The 18,794-nt window shown below is 42.7% G+C and overlaps 1 protein-coding gene across 1 annotated transcript in view; it reads left to right on the top strand.

Moving 5' to 3' along the window:
- The window catches only part of PDE10A (phosphodiesterase 10A), a 266,943-nt gene that overhangs the window by 194,554 nt on the left and 53,595 nt on the right, over nucleotides 1–18,794 (top strand). The window contains exons 6-10 of the mRNA XM_068985211.1: nucleotides 2,147–2,287; nucleotides 8,123–8,278; nucleotides 10,299–10,349; nucleotides 14,045–14,103; nucleotides 16,017–16,068. Of these exons, the coding sequence (XP_068841312.1) occupies nucleotides 2,147–2,287; nucleotides 8,123–8,278; nucleotides 10,299–10,349; nucleotides 14,045–14,103; nucleotides 16,017–16,068 (459 nt within the window). The remainder of the gene's footprint in view (nucleotides 1–2,146; nucleotides 2,288–8,122; nucleotides 8,279–10,298; nucleotides 10,350–14,044; nucleotides 14,104–16,016; nucleotides 16,069–18,794) is intronic.

The raw sequence follows: 18,794 nt of genomic DNA, 5'->3' as shown, positions 1-18,794 counted from the left end.
CATATAAGCTATTTCGTCCTTACCGAATTACGAAGCAAAATGTAACTTGAAGATCTTATTAAATTCAGCCTTAATGTTCTCATAGGAAAGTCAGCCGAAAGAAGTGTCTGGGGTATATCTCCAAACAACGAACACATGCAGTCAACAACCGTTAAAAAACATCCAGAGCTTCTGCTGGGAGCTTGCTATAGCATTTGTTTTCTGTTGGTGTCTCGGGAAGTTCTTTAAAAGTTATCCAAACGACTGGGGTCAATTTAAGTTCATTTCCTGCAGTTCTGACTTTGAGAGGAGGAACATTACTCAGCATCCTTGTAATTAACTTTCTCATAGTTTGAAAAAATCATTGTCAATTCTGACTTTTCTTCAGCCTACATATACTGTATTTTTTATATTTTTATTGTAGTCATCGCTCTTCCTGTTCCTGGATCATTTTGCTACTCTCCTGTCAATCGTAAGGAAGGGTAACACGTTGAAGGATATTTTGCAAGATAGATTACTAAATCTAATGAAATTCTTATTTGTTTATGTCACATGTGTGTTGGTGCATAACAGATTACAGTAACTGTTGTAAAAACAGTGACTGATTTCTAGCCACTTGAAAAGTGCATTTGGTCCAACTGTCAATTATCATCGCATATGTAGTTAAATTAAAAAAATCTTTTTAAAGTGTGTAACTTGTACTTAAAGATTTTAAGGTTAAAACTTTTTAAAAGAAGCAATTTAAAACTACTTTTCACAGACATTGTACTTAATAGTAAATTACTGCTTAAACTCAGTCCTAGCTAATGTAGACAATACTAATGAATAAAACTATCTTGAATTTATAATCTTTAGATAATGGTGACTTAAAGGACACAGAATGAGCCAAGGGTCTGTTTTCCTCCATTCTGTTCCCAGTGATTGAAGTAGCTCAGGTTTATAGGGCTCAATCCCTTGTAAGATTTTATTTGAAGAAAGAGTTCTTTGACAGTGTGTGTGTGTGTGTGTGTGTGTGTGTGCGCACACGCGTGTGCTCGTATGCAGGCTGAGTCGTGTTTGACTCTTTGTGACACTATGGACTTAGCCTGTCAGGCTCCTCTGTCTGTGGGATTTCCTAGGTAAGGATACTGGAGTGGGTTGCTGTTTCCTCCTCCAGGGGATCTTCCCGACCCAGGGATCGAACCCTCATCTTCTGTGTCTTTGACATTCCAAAGTTGGAAAACCGAATTATCTAAAAAGCAACACATCAGAGGATTGCCTGATACTTACTAGTTCAAAAGGCTATCATCCTTAAGTTACAGCAGTTCCATTTAAGATAAAAGTAAAGTGTTGGGAGAAGTTACCAGGACTTTAACATTTTTTAAATTGAGTAGAAAATCACAGTGCGGTTCTGTCAAAATATTGCTCCCCCTGCCCAGATGATTTGATTAGCAATTCTTGTTTAGTAGAAATTTATTTTAAAATGTGGTTGGGTTTAGTCAAAATAATTGATTGTGTTTTAAAAAAGTAAATTTAAGATACTTTGAAATGTTCTCTATCTGCCTCGTCTTTTGAGGTGGAGAGATACACCAGGTTTGTCCAGTTATTTATTTACTTAATTTTTGGTGTGTATGTGCAGAGAAAAACAAAGGTTTTACCAAGAGTATTCTAAATCTGTAATATTATGGGCAGGCCAGTTTCAGGAATGGAGTGGTCGATTATTAAAACAAACAACAAAAAAAGTAAAGCTCTGAGAAAGATTTTTAATGAACATCAAAAAGTACAGCCACCTCACATTGACTTTGTAGTCACAGAGCCATGTGCCATGTCTGTAGGAAGCGGGGCGCGTCGTCTGCTTCTTGACTGGTAGTTTCTAGAGTCCGAGGACAGCTGACGCTTCTGTCTTCATGTTAGCATTTCCTGTGGATAAAAATTGGAGGCTGCTGTAAGAGTTTTCCCGCACATGGACATTCATGCGAGTCCTGTGTCTAGCGTTCGTCTGGTGTTCGTGGGAATTCCACCTCAGATGCTTAGTGTAGTCCTCGCAAAGCACCTCCCTCATTTTGGGGCGCCTCTTTCCCTTGGCTTACAGGTTTCTTGTGATCATTAAGTAGAGTCTAGGAGTCTTTGCGTCCCGTGTCAAAAAGCACAGGACAGTTTCTAGAAGGTGTTCTTTTCCTCTTCTCAGAGCCTTTGTGTGTTTATCCCGCCTGGAATCAAGGAAGGAAAACCCAAGCTCATCCCCGCTGGTCCCATCGCCCAGGGCACCACCACCTCTGCCTACGTGGCCAAGTCCAGGAAAACGTTGCTGGTGGAAGACATCCTCGGGGTGAGTGGCTTTTCACCCTTTGTGACATTTGTAAACCGAAGTATTTAATTAAGAAAGAGAACATATACTCTTGATGTTGTAACTTAAACCATGTTATAGCAGCATAAAAGCAAGATACCGACCAATAAAAGGGTGTGTGTGTGTAAATGAATTCTTTGTGCTCCAAGAAATGTATCTGATAACCTCCGAAGAGCTAGGTTTGAGTAGTTCTTCTTCGGCGTTTGCCTGTTTCCTGATATACATATGAAGTGAATGATCGCTGTGTGCTGGCTCGTATCCCAGCAGCAGATTTGAGTGAGTTAGCTGTGTGACGGACTGCCCCAGATTTTAGTGCTGTCGTGCAACGATCACTGTCTCTAGACCGGCCGTTCTGCTGATGCGAGCTTTCTCGCACATCTGAGGTTGTCTGGGCGCCCCTGGGAGCCGGCCAGGCTGAGGTGGGCTTTGTTCTCTGTGTGTGTCCCATCCCTTCCACTGAGGCTAGCCTGGCATCTTACGGCAGTGGCCGGGGTCAGAGAGAAGTGGACACACACGGGTGAGTTTTCAAGCCTCTGCTTGCATCAGATTCATGACCTCCAGTTTAGCCAACCAAATCATGCAGGGGGCCATTCTCAGTGTAGTCTGACCAAGGCCGGGGGTACAGAGAATAGGACCAGATGGAGCCCTCAGACCAACCTCCCGCAGTATATGTGCGCGTCGTGATGAAATGTCCCTGCGTGAGCTCAGACTCTGAAATTGACAAGCATACAAACAAGTTCATTGGTGTCAGGAATTTGCTCTGAAAAAGTACTAAATTGGAGTCATAAAATCGAGATTTTAATTTTATTTTTGCCACTAATTATCTGTGTGACCTTGAACAAATCAGGTTGCTAGTTACTGTTATCAAAAAGAAAAAAAGCTATCAAAAAGTTATCAAAAAGAAGAAAAAAGTGTTTAAAATACATATTTCACAGTATAATTATATAGACAAGAATATTATAAGTGTCAAACTTTCTAAGAGACTAGGTATTCATCATTCTCACCACGGAAAAGAAAAGATAATGACGCTGCTGGTGGAGGTCCCAGCAGCGCTGGTGATCCTAGTACAGTGTCCCAACACAGCAGACCAGCTCACTGTGCGCCTCAAACCCCATGACAGTGTACACCGAGTCCATCTCATTTTTACGAAGTAAATGTTAAAAGTAAATGTGGCAAAAATTGTCGCTTAAAATGTTGTGTTGTATCATATACAAGCTCTCCAAAGATCTGTAAGTTGCAAAGGATAGATTTGTGCTGGTCTTGATTCATGAAAAGCTTCCTATAGACTGCAGAGAGTGAGTAAATAGAATTGATGTTTTGATATTCATTCAGTTTTCTTGTATTCCTTTGAGTGGTTTTGCTAAGTTAGGAATTAAAGTAGAAGAACCAGTTTCATTTCTTATGATAGGTAATGGGTGATTATTGGTTGATTTGAGTGCCTAATATGGCAAACCACTCCAGTATTCTTGCCTTGAGAACCCCATGAACAGTATGAAAAGGCAAAATGATAGGATACTGAAAGGGGAACTCCCTGGGTCGGTAGGTGCCCACTATGCTACAGGAGATCAGTGGAGAAATAACTCCAGAAAGAATGAAGGGATGGAGCCAAAGCAAAAACAATACCCAGTTGTGGATGTGACTGCTGATAGAAGCAAGGTCCGATGCTGTAAAGAGCAACATTGCACAGGAACCTGGAATGTCAGGTCCATGAATCAAGGCAAATTGGAAGTGGTCAAATAGGAGATGGCAAGGGTGATCGTCGACATTCTAGGAATCCGTGAACTAAAATGGACTGGAATGGGTGAATTTAACTCAGGTGACCATTATATCTACTACTGTGGGCAGGAATCCCTTAGAAGAAATGGGGTAGCCATCATGGTCAACAAAAGAGTCCGAAATGCAGTACTTGGATGCAATCTCAAAAACAACAGAATAATCTCTGTTCATTTCCAACGCAAATCATTCAATATCACAGTAATCCAAGTCTATGCCCCAACCAGTTACGCTGAAGAAGCTGATGTTGAACGGTTCTATGAAGACCGACAAGACCTTTTAGAACTAACACCCAAAAAAGATGTCCTTTTCATTATAGGGGACTGGAATGCAAAAGTAGAAAGTCAAGAAACACCTGGGGTAACAGGCAAATTTGGCCTTGGAGTACAGAATGAACCAGGGCAAAGGCTAATAGTTTTGCCAAGAGAACGCATTGGTCATAGCAAACACCCTCTTCCAACAACACAACAGAAGACTCTACACATGGATATCACCAGATGGTCAACACCGAAATCAGACTGATTGTATCCTTTGCAGCCAAAGATGGAGAAGCTCTATATAGTCAGCAAAAACAAGACCAGGAGCAGACTGTGGCTCAGATCATGAACTCCTTATTGCCATTTCAGGCTTAAACTGATGATATAGGGAAAACCACTAGACTATTCAGGTATGACCTAAGTCAAATCCCTTATGATTATACAGTGGAAGTGAGAAATAGATTTAAGGGCCTAGATCTGATAGATAGAGTGCCTGATGAACTATGGACCGAGGTTCATGAAATTGTACAGGAGACAGGGATCAAGACCATCCCCATGGAAAAGAAGTGCAAAAAAGCAAAATGGCTGTCTGAGGAGGCCTTACAGATAGCTGTGAAAAGAAGAGACCCGAAAAGCAAAGGAGAAAAGGAAAGATATAATTAATGCTTTTGATCTGTGGTGTTGGAGAAGACTCTTGAGAGTCCCTTGGACTGCAAGGAGATCCAACCAATCAATTCTGAAGGAGATCAGCCCTGGGATTTCTTTGGAAGGAATGATGCTAAAGCTGAAACTCCACTATTTTGGGCCACCTCATGTGAAGAGTTGAATCATTGGAAAAGACTCTGATGCTGGGAGGGATTGGGAGCAGGAGGAGAAGGGGACGACCAAGGATGAGATGGCTGGGTACTGTCACTGACCTGATGGACGTGAGTCTGAGTGAACTCCAGGAGTTGGTGATGGACAGGGAGGCCTGGCGTGCTGCGATTCATGGGGTCGCAAAGAGTTGGACACGACTGAGTGACTGAACTGAACTGAACTGAAGCATCTGAATGCAGAGTTCCAAAGAATAGCAAGGAGAGATAAGAAAGCCTTCCTTGGTGATCAGTACAAAGAAATAGAAGAAAATAACAGAATGGGAAAAACAGAGATCTCTTCAAGAAAATTAGAGATACCAAGGGAACATTTCATGTAAAGATGGGCTCTATAAAGGACAGAAATGGTATGGACCTAACAGAAGCAGAAGGTATTAAGAAGAGGTGACAAGAATACACAGAAGAACTGTACAAAAAAGATCTTCACGACCAAGATAATTATGATGGTGTGATCATTCACCTAGAGCCAGACGTCCTGGAATGTGAAGGCAAGTAGGCCTTAGAAAGCATCACTACAAACAAAGCTAGTGGAGAAGATGGAATTCCAATTGAGCTATTTCAAATCCTGGAAGATGATGCTGTGAAAGTGCTGCATTCAATATGCCAGCAAATTTGGAAAACTCAGCAGTGGCCACAGGACTGCCAAAGGTCAGTTTTCATTCCAATCCCAAAGAAAGGCAATGCCAAAGAATGCTCAAACTACCGCACAATTGCACTCATCTCACACGCTAGTAAAGTAATGCTCAAAATTCTCCAAGCCAGGTTTCAGCAATACGTGAACTGTGAGCTTCCAGATGTTCAAGCTGGTTTTAGAAAAGGCAGAGGAACCAGAGATCAAATTGCCAACATCCGCTGGATCATGGAAAAAGCAAGAGAGTTCCAGAAAAACATCTATTTCTGCTTTATTGACTATGCCAAAGCCTTTGACTGTGTGGATCGCAATAAACTGTGGAAAATTCTGAAAGAAATAGGAATACCAGACCACCTGACCTGCCTCTTGAGAAACCTATATGCAGGTCAGGAAGCAACAGTTAGAACTGGACACGGAACAACAGACTGGTTCCAAATAGGAAAAGGAGTGCATCAAGGCTGTATATTGTCACCGTGCTTATTTAACATATATGCAGAGTACATCATGAGAAACGCTGGGCTGGAAGAAGCACAAGCTAGAATCAAGATTGCCGAGAGAAATATCAATCACCTCAGATATGCAGATGACACCACCCTTATGGCAGAAAGTGAAGAGGAACTAAAAAGCCTCTCGATGAAAGTGAAAGTGGAGAGTGAAAAAGTTGGCTTAAAGCTGAACATTCAGAAAACGAAGATCATGGCATCTGGTCCCATCACTTCATGGCAAATAGATGGGGAAACAGTGTCAGACTTTATTTTTGGGGGCTCCAAAATCACTGCAGATGGTGATTGCAGCCATGAAATTAAAAGACACTTACTCCTTGGAAGGAAAGTTATGACCAACCTAGATAGCATATTCAAAAGCAGAGACATTACTTTGCCAACAAAGGTCCATCTAGCCAAGGCTTTGGTATTTCCGATAGTCACGTATGGATGTGAGAGTTGGACTGTGAGGAAAGCTGAGCACAAAAGAAGTGATGTTTTTGAACTGTGGTATTGGAAAAGTCTTGAGAGTTCCTTGGACTGCAAGGAGATGCAGCCAGTCCATTCTAAAGGAGATCAGTCCGGGGTGTTCTTTGCAAGGACTGATGTTAAAGCTGAAACTCCACTACTTTGGCCACCTCATGCAAAGAGTTGACTCATTGGAAAAGACTCTGATGCTGGGAGGAATTGGGGGCTGGAGGAGAAGGGGACAACAGAGGATGAGATGGTTGGATGGCATCACTGACTCAATGCACATGAGTTTGAGTGAACTCTGGGAGTTAGTGATGACAGGAAGGCCTGGCGTGCCGCAAGTCATGGGGTCGCAAAGAGTCGGACATGATTGAGTGACCGAACTGAACTGAGCTAATATGGGTCTTTGGGGCTCAGTTACGATAACTGTCATTAACCTGTGGTTTTGTACTATTCTGACCTTAAACATAGGAGAAAAAAATTATATAAATATAATTTGCCTTGGCATTTGGAGTAATTTTCACATGTGACTTTATACCTCTGAAACTTTAATTCTGACCCTAGAAGGTGAGGAATATAAAAGTGTTGCTTAGAACTGCTTGTGTGCTCAGACATGTCCTATTCTTTGCAGCCCCATGGACTGTAGCCCACCAGGCTTCTCTGTCCATGGATTCCCCAGGCAAGAATACTGGAGTGGGTTGCCATTTCCTCCTCCAGGGTGTCTTCCAGACTCTGAGACCGAACCCGTGTCTCCTGCGGCTGCAGCATTAGCAGGTGGATTCCTTACCACTTGAGCCACCTGGGAAGCCATCGTAATTAATTTTATTATTGCACGAAGCTATGTATATTCATTCATTAATTGAATTCTCCTGTATAATGATAAAGAAACATGAGGCACTATCTGGGTTTAAGTCGCATCTTGCTCAAGTTATCTTAAACAGCTCAGTGGGTAAATAATCCGCCTGCAATGCTGGAGTCAGAGGAGCCGAAGGTTTGATCCGTGGGTTGGGAAGATCCCTTGGAGGAGGAAATGGAAACCCACTCCAGTATTCTTGTCTGGGAAATCCATGGACAGAGGAGCCTGGTGGGCTACAGTCCAAAGGATCGCAAAGGGTCAGACAGAACTGAGTGCCCCAGCACAGTGCAAGCACAGCCCATGTTGCTCAGGTTTTCTCAGACAAGGTTTCCAGTGGCCATCGTCGTTTGGTTTTCCTTTGAAAAGGACTGCTGATCATGGCTTACAAGTCCTAGGGAATTTCTGATAGAGTCCTAAATTAATGATTCCAATTCTTTTGAAGAATTTATATCTTTTCCCCCTCCTACGTTTTTAGGATGAACGGTTTCCAAGAGGTACCGGGCTGGAATCAGGGACGCGGATCCAGTCTGTTCTTTGTCTGCCGATCGTCACTGCGATCGGGGACTTGATTGGCATCCTGGAGCTCTACCGGCACTGGGGCAAAGAAGCCTTCTGTCTGAGTCACCAGGAGGTGAGCCTGAGCTCTGCCGGGGGTGGGTCTTAGCTGTACCCAGTTCATCGAAGGTGCTTATGGACACTGTTCAGTTAATGAATGAATATCTAGTATTTAAAACCTGGACTTGTTTAAAAATATTTTGATATCAATAGTAATGATTTTTAGAAACTTTTTTTTTATTTTGCAGTGATGATATAGAAATATAGTAATTTATTGCAGTCAGGATCCATTTTGACAGTAAATGTAAAATACCATGTCGTTAATCAAATTAAGCAATAGTGTGGCTTTGGAGGGTTTTCACATTCTGGTTGACTTTGTGTCCCCTTAGAGATTTCCTCTTCGAGTGTGTCCTGAATAAATACTCCAGTGTTAGAAACATTTGGAAAACATGCCTAGTGGCTCAGGGGTAAAGAACGTGCCTGCTAGGGTAGGAGACACGGGTTCGATCCCTGGGTCGGGAAGATCCCCTGGAGAAGGAAATGGCAGCCCCCTCCAGTATTCTTGGCTGGAGAATCCCATGGACAGAGGAGCCTGGCGGCTACAGCTCCACAGGGTCACAAAGGGTTGGACACAACCTAGCAACTAAACAACAGTTACACCACCACCAGCGTCTGTTCACATTCCTCGAATGGGAACGGCTCAGTGACACTAAAACCAAGGAGTTCCGTGACCTCTCTGTCGCCTGCGATGCTCGTCCAGGCCCCTGGGTGGCTGGCTCCCTGTCCTCTCACTGAGATGACCGTCCGCCGCTCCAGCCCCTTCGCTCCCTGCCGCCACGCCGGGCCCTTGCACATGGCTGGCCCCTCTCCAGCAGATCCCGCACCTCGATTCCCCCTCTGCTCCGACTTCTCTGTCCCCACCCGGCCGCCGCCTCCAGGAGCGTTCTCTGATGTCACCCGCTCAGGGTGGCATCTTCCCTGAGCCCTGCACGCAAATGCGAGCGGCATCTGCTCTTTAACAACAGCGCTGGGCCCCAGCTACTGCTGCTGCTAAGTCGCTTCAGTCGTGTCCGACTCTGTGTGACCCCATAGATGGCAGCCCACCAGGCTCCTCCGTCCCTGGGATTCTCCAGGCAAGAACACTGGAGTGGGTTGCCGTTTCCTTCTCCAATCTGGGCCCCAGCAGGCACCCAGGAATACTCGTTAGATGAACAGAAAAAAGAAAAAGAAATAGGATAGCTAGTAGTTTAAGCACGTGTCAGCCAAGTTTGGGAAACATTTCCTCATTTTTAAAGTGCTCACAAGCAACTGATTTGAGTCAGTCCCAATGAGGTGGATGAACCTGGAGCCTGTTATACAGAGTGAAGTAAGCCAGAAAGAGAGAGACAGATACGGTCTAGTAACACATGTTCATGGAATTTAGAAAGATGGTAACGACGAGCCAGCATGCTGGGCAGCGCGGGAGACACAGATGTGAAGAGACCTTTGGGCTCAGTGGGAGGAGGCGAGGGGGGATGGTTTGAGAGGATAGAACTGAAACAGGTCCATTCCCGTGTGTGAAGCAGATGCATGACGCTGGGCACCCAAAGGTGCTCTGGGACAACCCAGAGGGGTGGGGTGGGGAGGGAGGTGGGAGGGGGGTTCGGGATGTACACATGTACCCCTGTGGCTGGTTCATGTTGCTGTCTGGCAGAAACCATCACAAAATTGTAAAGTAATTATCCTCCAATTAAAATTAATTAAAAAAAAAGAAGGAAAGAAAATGGTCACTAGAAGCCTTTCTAATAGTGATTTTGTAGAAGCAAAAAATAATTATTTTATGATAAGCTCATTGGATGACAGTGCTCTCAATCAATTTATCTTCCTTTTTATCCCAAATTAAGAGGAACAAGAGAGCATTACACCCAATCATAAAGAGGTGGGAAATAGAGAAATTTTGTAAGAAAAGAGAAATTTTGCATGCATTTGACAGTTCGGGTTTTCGGAACGTTCGAAGACGCGATGACCGCACCAAACTTAAGCTGGTGGCCTCTGTTGGGATGTCTGCGTGTGGCTGAGGAAAGCTCGCGTCACGCTCTTCCTTTTGTGTTTTTCAGGTCGCGACAGCAAACCTCGCCTGGGCCTCGGTAGCGATACACCAGGTGCAGGTGCGTGCTGGCGCTGCTCTCCAGGCCGTCCTGAGGGAAGGGGCGCGTGGCACGCGCCGCGGGAGGCAGCGGGCGGGCAGCTAGCCACCCAGGGCTTGCGTCGTGGATAGTGAATGTTTTCCTGTTTCTGAAATGTGTGATCTGGTCACTTACATTTACTGACTCCCTGGCTTAGACGTCTTCCAACCAATTCTGTTCTATAGTTAAACAGGGTGTTGAATCATTTGCATTTCCTGTCTTGGTCCTTGTTTTCCACTGAAAGCCCAGGAATGATATCCTGCTGGCAGTAACGTTGATGTTTCTATGAGCCATTTCCTAAACTGAAGCATCCACTAAACTTGGTGGCATATGAAAACAATAATCGTAAATTTAAGTTCCTTGGTTCTCTTGAAAATGTGATCTGATTTAAAAGTCACAAACTGCATAGAGTTTCCCTGACAACTAGACTCTTAAGTTCAGGAACATGGCAGCAATAAAATTCTGTTTTGTGTCTTCCACTGTTTCTTGTTTTAAGTCCATTTCAGCAAACTCAGATTGGTGAGGAACTGTCTGATAAGGAGAAAATGTGTGTGTATCTGTGCGTGTGTCTATATACATCAGTTCAGTCCCTCAGTCGTGTCTGGCTCTTTGCGACCCCATGGACTGCAGCACGCCAGGCCTCCCTGTCCATCACCAACTCCCCGGGCTTGCTCAAACTCATGTCCATCGAGTCGGTGATGCCATCCAACCATCTCATCCTCTGTCATCCCCTTTTTCTCCTGCCTTCAATCTTTCCCAGCATCAGGGTCTTTTCCAATGAGTCAGTTCTTTGCATCAGGTGGCCAAAGTATAGGAGTTTCAGCTTCGTCAGTCCTTCCAATAAATATTCAAGACTGATTTCCTTTAGAATGAACTGGTTGGATCTCCTTGCAGTCCAAGTGAATCTCAAGAGTCTTCTCCAACACCACAGTTCAAAAACATCAATTCTCTGGTGCTCAGCTTTCTTTATAGTCCAACTCTCACATCCATACATGACCACTGGAAAAACCACAGCTTTGACTAGATGAACCTTTGTTGGCAAAGTAATGTCTCTGCTCATATATATATATATACAAAACAAATAAAATATATAAAGCACATATATATATATATAAAAGGATAATGGTATGAGAATCAAGGACTTCCTGGATCTGACAGCACTGAACGTAGGTGGGATATATGCTCAGGAACATATAAACAGGGCAGAGACTAATAGAGTTTTGCCAAGAAAATGCACTGGTCATAGCAAACACCCTCTTCCAACAACACAAGAGAAGACTCTACACATGGACATCACCAGATGGTCAACACCGAAATCAGATTGATTATATTCTTTGCAGCCAAAGATGGAGAAGCTCTATACAGTCTACAAAAACAAGACCGGGAGCTGACTGTGGCTCAGATCATGAACTCCTTATTGCCATTTCAGACTTAAATTGACGAAAGTAGGGAAAACCGCTGGACCATTCAGGTATGACCTAAGTCAAATCCCTTATGATTATACAGTGGAAGTGAGAAATAGATTTAAGGGCCTAGATCTGATACATAGAGTGCCTGATGAACTAAGGAATGAGGTTCGTGACATTGTACAGGAGACAGGGATCAAGATCATCCCCAAGAAAAAGAAATGCAAAAAAGCAAAATGGCTGTCTGGGGAGGCCTTACAAATAGCTGTGAAAAGAAGAGAAGCAAAAAGCAAAGGAGAAAAGGAAAGATATAAGCATCTGAATGCAGAGTTCCAAAGAATAGCAAGAAGAGATAAGAAAGCCTTCTTCAGTGATCAATGCAAAGAAACAGAGGAAAACAACAGAATGGGAAAGACTAGAGATCTCTTCAAGAAAATTAGAGATACCAAGGGAACACTTCATGCAAAGATGGGCTCGATAAGGGACAGAAATGGCATGGACCTAACAGAAGCAGAAGATATTAAGAAGAGGTGGCAAGAATACACGGAAGAACTGTACAAAAAAGATCTTCACGACCCAGATAATCATGATGGTGTGATCACTCACCTAGAGCCAGACGTCCTGGAATGTGAAGTCAAGTGGGCCTTAGAAAGCATCACTACAAACAAAGCTAGTGGAGGTGATGGAATTCCAGTTGAGCTGTTTCAAATCCTGGAAGATGATGCTGTGAAAGTGCTGCATTCAATATGCCAGCAAATTTGGAAAACTCAGCAGTGGCCACAGGACTGCCAAAGGTCAGTTTTCATTCCAATCCCAAAGAAAGGCAATGCCAAAGAATGCTCAAACTACCACACAATTGCACTCATCTCACACGCTAGTAAAGTAATGCTCAAAATTCTCCAAGCCAGGCTTCAGCAATACGTGAACTGTGAACTTCCAGATGTTCAAGATGGATTTAGAAAAGGCAGAGGAACCAGAGATCAAATTGCCAACATCCGCTGGATCATGGAAAAAGCAAGAGAGTTCCAGAAAAACATCTATTTCTGCTTTATTGACTAAGCCAAAGCCTTTGACTGTGTGGATCACAATAAACTGTGGAAAATTCTAAAAGAGATGGGAATACCAGACCACCTGATTTGCCTCTTAAGAAACCTATATGCAGGCCAGGAAGCAACAGTTAGAACTGGACATGGAACAACAGACTGGTTCCAAATAGGAAAAGGAGTATGTAAGGCTGTATATTGTCACCCTGCTTATTTAACTTATATGCAGAGTCCATCATGAGAAACGCTGGACTGGAAGAAGCACAAGCTGGAATCAAGATTGCCAGGAGAAATATCAATAACCTCAGATATGCAGATGACACCACCCTTATGGCAGAAAGTGAAGAGGAACTAAAAAGCCTCTTGATGAAAGTGAAAGAGGAGAGTGAAAAAGTTGGCTTAAAGCTGAACATTCAGAAAACTAAGATCATGGCATCTGGTCCCATCACTTCATGGGAAATAGATGGGGAAACAGTGGAAACAGTGGCAGACTTTATTTTGGGGGGCTCCAAAATCACTGGAGATGGTGACTGCAGCCATGAAATTAAAAGACGCTTACTCCTTGGAAGAAAAGTTATGACCAACCTAGATAGCATATTCAAAAGCAGAGACGTTACTTTGCCAACAAAGGTCCGTCTAGTCAAGGCTATGGTTTTTCCAGTGGTCATGTATGGATGTGAGAGTTGTATTGTGAAGAAGGCTGAGCACCAAAGAATTGATGCTTTTGAACTGTGGTGTTGGAGAAGACTCTTGAGAGTCCCTTGGACTGCAAGGAGATCCAACCAGTCCATTCTGAAGATCAACCCTGGGATTTCTTTTGAGGGAATGATGCTAAAGCTGAAACTCAAGTACTTTGGCCACCTGATGCAAAGAACTGACTCATTGGAAAAGATTCTGATGCTGGGAGGGATTGGGGGCAGGAGGAGAAGGGGACGACCAAGGATGAGATGGCTGAATGGCATCACGGACTCGATGGATGTGAGTCTGAGTGAACTCCAGGAGTTGGTGATGGACAGGGAGGCCTGGCGTGCTGCGATTCATGGGGTCGCAAAGAGTCGGACACGACTGAGCTACTGAACTGAACTGAACTGAACAATTTTTAAAAACCCTTGAAGTAGTGATTGTGTTATGCCTTTTTAAATAAATAAGGTAAATAATATTCTGGAATTTTCATTCCTAAAATAAACAAAAATCGCTCAAAATTAATAGCCACTGTTTTGTATGGCAGGTATGCAGAGGTCTTGCCAAACAGACTGAACTGAATGACTTTCTACTCGATGTATCAAAGTAAGTGTTCATTTCTAGGGATGTGGTAAGCTCTAACTGGTCAACAGTTTAGATCAGGCGCCAGCCCTCACCATGACAGACTGGTGTCCACTGCAGTCACTAGCAGAAGATCAGTCTTTATCAGGCATGTGGTCTGGTAAGTGTGGTCCAGCATGTTTGCGATTAGAGAGTTTCCTTCTCATCCACATTCACTTCACAAGTAAAGGATCAAAGATGTATATGTGATCATCTTAATTTGCAGTTCAGCATATTTGTAAATGACTCACTAGAAGGTGTTAGAGACTATACAGAGAGATGCCCTGCGTGTTTCTGTTTTTGTAGGAGAGAATGACAGCAGTAGAAGGGAAAGTGTTGTAGTTTATCATTTTCCCGAAGTCCTCTCTGGCCTTTGCTGTGAACTTCAGTAAATTAAAACATACTATTAACATTATCGTTTCAATTTTCCCATGTGTAGTAGCTCAGGTGCCATTCTCAAAAAGATGCTGCACTTCCCCGGCGTTTAACCTAGGAAAAGTCTCTTAGACTGGCAGTGGAAGCAAGGACAGATGTTTATTAAATGTCAGATCCACACCAGGTTTGCTTCCTATAGGGAAGGTCATGTATTCATATCTCTCTGACCGTCTGCTCAGTGGCTGAGATCTGAAAACGTCCCAGGATGTGCTAGCTTCAGGGCCTCACCCCACGACAGGTTAAACTCAAGGAGCACTCCGCAGCAGCTCTGACGCTGTTCCCACTGACGTGTCCCTAGCTTACTCATCACCAAGTCCCGTAATCCCCTCACTTGTGATTTTGAAATTGCATCTTCGTGTTTTTGAAATATTACATTAGGGAAGTTTGGGTTGGAGGGCGTGCTCTTTTGATTCCCTCAGCCAACTATCAATGTCTTCTCTGAGACAGAATGAAACAGTATGTCTGGACACCAGAGGTGACTGCTTCAGAGACACCTGGGAAGGGAAGCCGTGTTCAGCCTCTTGCCAGCCTATCTGAACACTTTGCAAGCCTCCCAAAGCCCAGTTAAAACCCTCATGTGACACCTTAACTCTCTTCCCCAGGGGGAAACTCATTTTCTTCAACCTGTTCCTTGCAGGATATTCCTCAGTAGATGTTGTAACTAAGCATATTAACAGCTTCAAGTCAGATGATTTTTCTTCTTGAAAAGGGCATTGTTAATTGCTATAAGTTATCTTAATCCTGAATACATGGCTAAATTCTCACAGACCTAAACTGAGAGCAGTACCTCGCCAACAGTCTGTGTTAAGAGTATTTGCTACCTATTCCCTGTAACACATGCCTACTGATTCATCTGTTTCTCCAGTCTATGTTTTAATATACGTGCCATGTGCCCCACAGATATTTACTTGCAGTTCATAATGATGAATCTGTATTTACTTGCATAGAGTTGTCAGGTCCCATCATTACTTGTATTCTGATATTTCTTCTCAAATGAATTTCCCTGCTTTTTTAAAAAATACAGTTAAACTACATTCTAGCTTTTGGGATTTTCAGTGATTATTTATATTTTTATCTTATTAATGATATTTAGCAAATTTAAATATTTTTATTTTATATCAAAGTTATTAATGAGATGTTAAATTTGATGTACCAGTTTTATTTCTTCATCGTTTTAGTTAAATGCTACAAACTTTTTCTCTACCTTGAATACTTGCTGATAAAATAATTACTGAAGGCGATCTCTGGAATTAGAGCCCTTATACTAAAGTCAATGGTAAACGTTCGTTTACCTCTTTAAAATAATATTATTGGTTGTTTCCCCAAAAGGAAAAGAGTTAAACAACATATACCTTTCTGTTTTTTTATTTAAATGTAGACAAAATTGGGAAATATATTCAAAGTTTAATATGTTCTGTGTTCTAACAACATTACTTAAAGATTTTACCTTTCTTTTTTTTCAGAACGTATTTTGATAACATAGTTGCAATAGATTCTCTACTTGAACACATAATGGTAGGTTGCCTTCTGTTGTAAACATTGTTTTGTTTAACCTTTGGTCATGTCCTAATATGGGCTTCCCTTGTGCTCAGATGGTAAGGAATCTGCCTGAAATGCAGAAGACCCAGGTTCTATACCTAAGTTGGGAAGATCCTCTGGAGAAAGAAATGGCTACCCACTCCAGTATTCTTGCCTGGAGAATCCTGTGGATAGAGGAGCCTGGGGGGATACCGTCCATAGAGTTGCAGAGTCAGACACGACTGAGTGACTAACACTACTCTTAGGTGTCTTAATATATGATGGAGCGTTTTAATGTACAAGACATACATGCTGTTTTAAATATGATGAAAGTGATCTGGAGGCATCACCTTGATTGATCTGTCACTTCCGTTAATTTTGGAGGGGTTATGGATAATGTTTTGAAAAATATCACAGAGTTTTCCATTATTTAATGGAGAGCTAATTTGAAAAAGCATTTAATCTCTTTTTCTTTGTTCAGAATACCTTTTGCATGTAGGTTTTATTAGGCATTTCCGATGATTCTTTCTAAAACCCTGAGTTTCATCCTACTTGGTTTTGGTCTAAGTTATTTCTCTCTTCCAGAAGACTCATGGGCTAGAACTGAAGGCTCCAGGAAGTAGAGTTTGGTTTACCCACGTGAAGTGTTGCTGCCTTAGTGCTGGGAGAGGGTCCGCTGAGGGCGGGTTCAGGGTGCTGGAGGTGGTGTGCATGTGGGCACGAGCGTGCCAGGCAGGTTTGCTTGGGACCATCTATGCCTTGTTGTGTATTTTGATAAGTGTTCTTTCTCCTTCCCGTTTTCCTGGTCTTTCTCGAGACATAGTGATCTTGCGCAACAAGGCTTCCTTTCATCCCCAGGTTTCAGGGTGCGCAGTGATCTGTTTCGCTGATGTCATGGCAGGTCAGGTATGAGTGTGCCTTGCGCAGCATCAGAGTGTTTCCTGAGGGTCATGTAGGGGTCACTGCCTTCAGCACATTGTCCCTGTAAGTGGTTACACTGATGATTTGACAGTTGACCCTTGAGCTGCATGAGTTTGAACAGGCCCGCTTACACGTGGACTTTTTTCAGTAGTTAAGCACTGCAGTGAGACTCCATCCGGAGCTGTGGAGTCTGTAGATGTGGGACTGTGAGTATGGACGAACCACATACGTGGAGGGCGGTAGAGGCTAAATGTGGGTTTTTTATTGGGTGGGCAGTGCTCAAGGGTCACCTTTGTTTGGACAGAAAAAGAAAGTAACTGATTGCACAGTAAAAAGGAAAATAGCCTCTTTGGTTATGACAAAATTTAAGGAATTTATAAAGCAATGAAAAGTATTTAAGAAGACATAAAAATATATAACATGAACTGACATATAGCTTGTACCAGGAGTACAAGAAATGCCATTGGCCAGTTCTTGTATTCTTAATGTTACGTTAGAAAACAGTTTTATTGGGATATAATTCATGTACAATACAGTTAATCCATTTAAAGTGCTTAATTCAGTGGTCTTTAGCGTATTCTCAGATAGCTGCAACCATCGCCAGTGGATTTTAGAGCATTTCGTTACTTCAGAAAGAAACTTCCGAGCATTTTAGCTGCCACCTGTCTGTTCCCCATCCCCTGAACCCCCCAGCCCACAGTAACTACTGACTTACTTTCTCTCCTGTGGATTTCACCTAAATCCCACACTAAAGGAACCCTGTACGATGTGGCCTTTCCTGCCTGGCTTCTTTCACTCAGCACAATGTTTTCACAGTTCATGCGTGCTGCAGTGTGTGTGACTACTTCATTCCTTTTTGCAGGCAACTAATATTCTAGTGTGTGAATATGCATACCGCCATTTTTAATCCATTCATCAGCTGGTGGACCTTTGAATTTGTTTCCACGTTTTGGCTAATGCAAATGCGACTGTTTTGAACATTTGGGTACATTATTTTTGTTGTTTTAACCCCTGTTTTCAGTTGTTTTAGGTAAGAGTGGAACTGCTAAGTGCTGTGATCACTCTGTGCTTAACTTTTTGAGGAGCGGTCAAACTGTTTCCGTGGCACCTAACACGAGCTTACCTTCCTACCAGCAGTGCACACGGCTTCCGATTTCCCCACATGCTCACCAACACTGGTCATCATCTTAATTTTTGATTATTGCCATTGTAGTAGATGTGAAGTACTATCTTAGTGTGACTCTGATTAGCAGCTCCTGGTGACTAATGATATTGACTATCTATCCACGTGATGAAAGATTCAGATCCATGGACTGCTTTTCACTTTAGTTTTCAGTGTCGAGTTCTAAGACTTCTTGCGTTTTAGATACCATTCCCTTATTTGATGTATAGTTGGAAAATATTTTTCCCATCTGTGTATTGTTAATATCTTTTCACTTCCCTGATAGCGTGAAGTACTAACATTTTTAATTTTCCTGGAGTCTAATTTATCTTTTTGCTTTGGTTGCTCATACTTGTGTCATACCTAAGAATCCACTGCCAAATCAGATACCATGAAAACTTATTCCAGTATTCTCTTCTAAGAGTTTTGTAGCGTTAGCTTCTACGTTTAGTTAGGGTACTCACTTATGTTAGTTCATTTTTGTTCATGGTGTAAGAACATGTCCAGTTTCCTTCCTTTGCAGGTAGCGATCCAATTTTACCAGCAGCATTTGTTGAAAAGACTCTTATTTCCCCTTTAACCGTGGTTTTCCTGGAATCAGTTGAGCATGCTCACACTGTTTTCTTCTTAGGGTCTCCAT

The sequence above is a fragment of the Capricornis sumatraensis genome, chromosome 13 (genome assembly GCF_032405125.1).
Source record: "Capricornis sumatraensis isolate serow.1 chromosome 13, serow.2, whole genome shotgun sequence".
Lineage (NCBI taxonomy): Eukaryota > Metazoa > Chordata > Mammalia > Artiodactyla > Bovidae > Capricornis > Capricornis sumatraensis.
The sequence above is the reverse complement of the archived record's forward strand: the minus strand, read 5'-3'. Positions and strand labels throughout refer to the sequence as shown.